At 40.6% G+C, this 6,971-nt stretch overlaps 1 protein-coding gene across 1 annotated transcript in view; it reads left to right on the top strand.

Moving 5' to 3' along the window:
- Positions 1 to 6,442, top strand: part of MGAT4D (MGAT4 family member D) — a 58,295-nt gene extending 51,853 nt beyond the window's left edge. Inside the window, exons 12-13 of the mRNA XM_008054909.1 lie at positions 11 to 308; positions 6,276 to 6,442. Of these exons, the coding sequence (XP_008053100.1) occupies positions 11 to 308; positions 6,276 to 6,442 (465 nt within the window). The remainder of the gene's footprint in view (positions 1 to 10; positions 309 to 6,275) is intronic.
- Positions 6,443 to 6,971: the final 529 nt, after the last annotated feature.

The raw sequence follows: 6,971 nt of genomic DNA, 5'->3' as shown, positions 1-6,971 counted from the left end.
CCCCGCCCAGGTGCAGGCGGATGGGACCGACCCTCCCGGCGGTGGCGGCTGCGGCGGCGACTCCAGCCTGGCGGCTCCCTGGACGCGCCGCGTGGAGCCCGGCGCGCGCCGCTGGGGAGGGAGCGAAAGTGCTGGGTGCAATCCAAGGAGGCCCCAATTACTGGAGACTCCTGATCGCCTAAGGCCTGTTGACTCTCGCTCAGACACTTTTGCCCATCTTATTCACAGCATCGGCCCAGGCCACCGCGAGGAGGCATTTGCTTGGGATTTGGACGCAAATGGCAGCAGAGCTCTGGAGGGGGGAGAAGGCAAAATATCGGGACAGGAGAAGAAGTCTTGCATCAGAGGAGGGTTCATCTATATTGAAACTTTTTTTTTTTTTTCTTCTCTGAGTCAGGATCTCACTCTGTCGCCCAGGCTGGAGTGCAGTGGCTCCATTACCTGCTCACCGCCGCTTCGACTTCCTGGGCTCAGGCAATCCTCCAGCCTCAGCCTCCCAAGTAACTGGGATTACAGGGGCATGCCACCATGCCCAGCTAGTGTATGAATATATATTTTTAGAGATGAGGTCTCTGTGTTGTGTAGGCTGGTCTCCCACTCAAGCAATCCTCCTGGCTCGGCCTCCCAAAGTACCAGGATTACAGGTGTGAGCCACCATGCCTCGCCTATATTGTAACTTTTTGATGCATTAAAATAAAACAGGAAAAACCTACATCTCATCTTATGGTTTTGCTTGTTTTGAAATGTTTATATCACTCTAGGTGGCCCTTCTTTTGGTAATTCTAATTTTGCCCTCTTTTTCAGTTTTACCTTCACATCTAATTGGTTTGCTCTTCCAGTCATATTTAGATCTTTTTCCCAAATCCTTAGAACAATATATTCCATACCCCTTGTTTTATTTATCTGGCTGATAAGGTTAGTTATTGTATATAAATGATGTAAGTATGTCAGTAGAGCTGTCTAGAAATTTAACTGTGGTGCAAATTAGCTTTACTACTTGTTTTCAGAAAGTACTCAATAAATTTTAGTGTTCTTAATTAGAAAACAAGAACTGTCAACTTTAATGGATCTTTAGATTGTCTTGTTCATGTCCCAAATGAGAAAACATGTCCAGAGCAGTTTAATCACTTGCCTTTTAAATAATGAAACTAGAACCTTGGTGTGATGATGCCGAGTTCAGTGTACTTACTGTCTTTCTATAGCTGTGTTCCTGAAGTCACATGGCAATTGACATTTTAAATAATAGGTGATTGTCAAACACCACTCCTGGGGCATATCAGTGTTAGCTGAGTCCTCAGTCAGCTATTAAAACTGAATAACAGCAGAGAGGCTTCTCAGTTATAAGAATAATGTATACAGAAGCATGAACATGTTAAAAGGGTGAGCATTCAGAGTGAAAGGAATAGGCCTTAGAAGGCGCAGAGTTTATGCTGATAACTACAGAGACCTTTCAGGCATTTTTATAAACAGTAAATTAAGACTTGTTTTTCTGAAAGACCATGCTAGCAAGACAGCAAAGCATGGCTTTGGAGACTGATAACAATGAAAGAGGCCAAGTGGCAGTTTACTGATCCCTTTCAGAAAGGCTTGATCCCTAAATTAAGGTTGTGGCACCAGGTTAGAGACATTTCAGAAATACCCAAATGGGCTTAATTACCAGTGACATATGAGATTGGTGAGTATGTAGTGTTAAGATGATGGCAAAGTCTGTAGCTGAGAGACTTGGCTGAACAGAGATGCAGTTAATGGGAGAAGGGAATAAAGGAGATAAGCAGGTTTGGGAGGAAAGAGCAAATTCACATGATGGGAGGCTTTGGCCCATCCTTGAAGATAATGATTTGAAACAAAAATATGGCCTCTGAGCCGTGGATAAAGCTTGGCAGTCCTCAGCTTTACTACTTACTTTTAGTACCTAATAAATTTTAGTGTTAATTAGAAAACTAGAATTGTTACCTTTAATGAATCTTTAGGTTGTCTACTTCAAGTCACAAGTGAGAAAACATGATTACTATGTAGAAGCCAAGGGAATATGTAGCGTAAGAAGAGAACTTGGGAAGAGATCGCATTTACAGAAGATTAGAAAAAGTGCCCGTGAAGAAGGCAGAGAAAAAGAAGGGAATCAGGAATGGCGTAGAAACCAAGGAAGAAGGGGTTTCAGGGAGGAGGCAGGTGGCAAAGTCAGGGGCAACAGGCCGTAGAGGAAGTGACCAATGACTTTTGGGGGCAACCCTGTTTTGGGCCCCCTCCCACTTGGGAGCTTTTCTGTCTTCCTAATAAACTGCCTTTAAACCCCCCCCCCCCAAGAATACGACTTTTTCCTTGCTGCCGTAACAACTCACCACGAATGAAGCAGCTTAGGCAACAGTTCTTATGGGCCGGAATTCTGACAGGTCTCACCAAGCTAAGGTCAAGGTATCGGTGGACAGCACGCCTTACTGGAGGCTCTGGGAAAACCTGCTTCCTTGCTTATTCAGGTTGGTGGCACAATTCAGTTCCTCGCTGTGAAAACTGCAGTCTCTGCTTCCTGACTGACTGTCGGCTAAGGGCTGCTTTCAGCTTCTGGAGGCCCTCCATCCTTGGCTCATGGACCCTGTCCTCCATCTCCAAGGCCCCCCTTGGTGAAAGAAGTCCCTCTCCCCTTGGGATGTCGTCTTCTCATCTCTCTCTCCTTCTTCTTCCACTGTTAAAGGCCCCTGCAATTACCTTGGGTCCACCTGGATAAGCCATGCAGTTCTCCCTATTTTAAATCGAAGACTTAGCAACCTTAATTCCATCTGCAAAGCCCTTTGTACTGTGTGAGGTAATAGTCACAGGACCCAAGTGTAGACATCTTTGGGGAACCGTGATTCATCCTACCACAGGAAGTTAGAAGTAATAACGGTTAATGGCGATAGTCTTTCCAGAAACTTTGTTGTTAAGGAAAGGAGATACCTAGACTTATTTATATTATCTAGCATGTGATATGTATTTCCAAAAGTAAACATTTTGGGGCTTTTTTTTTTTTTTTTTGAGTTGGGATCTCACTCTGTTGCCTAGCCTGAAGTGCAGTGGCACAATCATGGTTGGGCTGGAGACTCCTGATCGCCTAAGGCCTGTTGACTCTCGCTCAGACACTTTTGCCCATCTTATTCACAGCATCTGCCCAGGCCAACCTCTTGGGCTCAGGCAATCCTTCTACCTCAGTCTCCCACGTAGCTGGAACTACAGGTACATGTCACCATACCTGGCTAATTTTTTTGTAGAGACAATGTCTCACTATGTTGCCCAAGCTGTTTTGGAATTCCGGACTCAAGTAATCCTTCTACCTTGGCCTCCCAAAGTGTGAGGATTACAGGTATGAACCACCACGTCTGGCCTATCATTGAACTTTTTAACTAAGGTGCAGGTATCTTATGATCCTGAAATTTGTGTGAGCATACTTAAAAAAATTTTAAGAGCGTCATACAATTAGAAGTTGGTACCATTAAATTGTTAGTATTGATAGCTTTACATATCCTTTAAGCTGCTTTAAATTTTTTGCTGGTAAAGGCCATTTGACCAATTAAATGTATGTGCCTAAAATATAATTTGAATATACATCAAAATATGACTTTTAAAATATAAAATCCACACAAATTGGAATGTATGTCTAAAGAATAGAACAAAAAAAATTTATCATAGTACTATGTATAGCAGGCTTAGAATTTTATGCCAATCGGTGAGGATTAAATAACTGTCTCCTCTAGAGCTGTGCTGAGAAACATGCAGAATTTGGAGCTGGACCTAACTTTGAGTCCTGCCTCTTCTGCTTTGTAGTCTTGGGTGGGCTTGGCCAAATTACTTGTCTCCTGAGCATCGCTTTCCTTATATATGACATTGAATACCAATACCTTCACTGTAGAGTCTTATGAAGATTGGAATTTAAAGGGTTGAAAGGTAGTCAGTACTCAAAAAGAGCATATTCTGTTCTTCTCCTTTCTTTCCTTTGTCACATACTGCTTTGTTTGTCCTTAACCTTGGGGAATCAGTTATTTCTGCCCTCTACATTTCACTTTAAATATTACTTTCTCAAAGAGGCTTTTCCTGATCCCTTCCCCGCCATGCAAATTCAGTTCCCCAGTTACTCACTGTCACACACGTCTTTTCTGTCACTTACTATAATTTACATATTATACTTGGGTTATTTGTTCATCATCTGCTTTTCATTCTGGACTATAAGCTCTATGAGATCAAGGGTCTTTGTATATTTTGCTCAATACTATAAACGCAGTATCTAACATAATACCTCACACATAACTGACAATCATAAATATTTGTTGAATGAATTAGTGAATGATGAATGTTGGTGTTTACTGGATGACTTCCAATCAACTTCTTGTGTAAAACAGCCAGCAAGAAATTCATAAGTCCTTGATGCAGTTTATTCTGAATTATGTAAGTTGCTTCCGTAGCAGCATATCACACTTCTTTGGAAGAAGGCTGCCTCTCTGAGAGGTCCCATTACCTGCCTCCCTACCCCGTTTGTAATCCTTCTGAGTGAACATTCTATATGCCACACGGCCAGATAATTTGAAGAATATCCTCTAATTTTGGTGGAAATGTGTCCAGTATTGTTTTTAGGATGTAACAAAACCTTTCATCTAATTGTTCTATCTTTTCTATTAAAGTAAATTATGACTAGAGATGAAAATGCAGTATGCCTATAGAAAGACTCTGAAAAGCTCACATTAAGAATACTTCTGGGGCAACCTTGGGTCTCCTTCCACTGTGGGAGCTCTTCTGTCCTCTCAATAAATCCTGCTTTCTAAAAAAAAAGAAAGAAAAAAGAATATTTCTCCATAGATGTAGAATATGGTCATGTATTACTTAACGGAGATATGTTCTAAGAAATACGTCATTAAGTGATGTCATCATGCAGATGTCATAGAGTGTACTTATAATACACAAACCTAGATGGTATAGCCTGCGATGTGGTATAGCCTATAGCTCCTAGGCTACAAAACTGTACAGCACATTATTGAATACTGTAGGCAGTTGTAACATAATGGTAAGGATTTATGTATCTAAGCATAGCTATATATCACAATGGTACAATAAAAATATGGTATGAACGATTTTTAAATGGCACCCCTGCATAGGGCGCTTGCCATAAATGGAGCTTGCAGGATGGGAAGTGGCTCTTGGGGAGTCAGTGAGCAAGTGGTGAGAGGCTGTGCAGGCCTTGGACATCACTGTACGTGACCGGGGACTTTAGAAACACTGTCCACTTGGGCCACATGAAATGTATGATCATTTTTTTCTTTCTTCAGTGATAAATTCGTCTTAGCTTACTTTAACTTCATACATTTAATTTTTTAAGCTTTTTGATTCTTTTGTAGTAACACTTAGCTTAAGACACAAACACATTATACAGTTGTACACAAGTATTTTATTTCTTATTCCATAAGCTTTTTAAATTTTTACATCAAATTTTTTCAAATTTTAAAACTCTTTTGTTAAAAACTAAAACGCAAACACACGCATTAGCCTAGGCCTACGAGGATCAGAGTCATTGGTACCACTGTCTTCCTCCTCCTCGTTTTATCCCACTGGAAAGTCTTCAGGGACAATAGTGCACGTGAAGCTGGCATCTCCAGCTAGCACAATACCTTCTTCAGGAATCCTCTCTAAAGCACCTGCCTGAGGCTATTTTACAGTTTACTTTTTGTTCTATGAGTAGAAGAATACACTAAAATGACAATAAAAAGTATAAGGCAGTAAAGACACAAACCAGTAACATAGTTGTTTATTATCATTACCAGGTATTAGGCACTGCCCCTAATTGTATGTATTATACGTTTATATGACTGACAGTGCAGTGGGTTTGTTTACACCAGCGTCGCCGCAAACACATGCATAATGTATTGTGTTATGATGTCACAGCATCACTGACAGGAGTTTTTTCACTCCATTGTAATCTGATGGAGTCACTGTCATATATGTGATCTGTTGCTGAGTGAAATATTGTTTTACGTCACATGACTGTACAATTTAAATATATGATTAACTTCCCTACATTAAGCTGGATCATAAAACTGCAACCTGTCTAGACTATAATCTCTCTTCTCTACAAAAATGCTTTGACTGTGGTAAGCTTTAACAATGCACCTTAAACTCTAAGGAAGAATGATAGAATCATTGACATAACTAGTTCTCTCTTATAAAACCATGGTCAGAGACATCTGTCAAAAAGGATTTCTAGAAATTAAAGTATAGAAAAGGATTTTTCCCTCCAAGAATCTTGCTGACTTTTATAGACAGTAAAAACTCACTCATTTTACTTCTGGGCTTCCCTGACGGCCCAGAAACCCTGGTGCTACATGTGCTTCTCCAGAGCGGTAGCCACAGACTCCCCCTGACTGATGGTTTGGCAGTGTCTGTCACCCTCTTCCCTGTCACCCTCTTCCTGTCACTCATTCTGTAAACATGTACCTGCTCTTATTTATCATGTGCCAACCTGCTTTTAGGGACTGCAGATACAGAAATGAGAGCGTTCCAGCTCTCATGAGCTTATATTTTTGTTCGTTTTGTGTTTTACAAGTGGTTTCAAGCTACTTCTTTTGAACCTATGTGCATTCTAAATAAATAAGTATACCATGATACTGTTTTTTATAAATGTATGATTTTGAAAATGGTGATAGTCAGTTTTAATTTGAGTGCATAGCCATGGCTTTAAAACCTAGTACAAAGATAGAGTTTATTCCTTCTATAATTAGTGCAACCAGATAATATTCCCATACCCAGTCCTCCAGCTCTGATTATTTCACTGATGACAGTGGTTTCTCACTTTTATAATATCGGATCCAAATTTCTTCAAATGTTTTGAAGTACTTTGTTGCCCAAACCTCCAGAAAGTCGTATTTTCAACTATTATCCGTGCCATTATGTTCATTTTTTACTTTGTGCTATATTTCTTGAGAGATTTTTATTGCTTTAGGCCTTTCTGATTTGGA

This window comes from Carlito syrichta, unplaced genomic scaffold (assembly GCF_000164805.1).
Source record: "Carlito syrichta isolate Samal-C Ts95f unplaced genomic scaffold, Tarsius_syrichta-2.0.1 Scaffold301609, whole genome shotgun sequence".
Lineage (NCBI taxonomy): Eukaryota > Metazoa > Chordata > Mammalia > Primates > Tarsiidae > Carlito > Carlito syrichta.
Note: the sequence above shows the minus strand (reverse complement) of the source record. Positions and strands in the feature narration are given on the sequence as shown.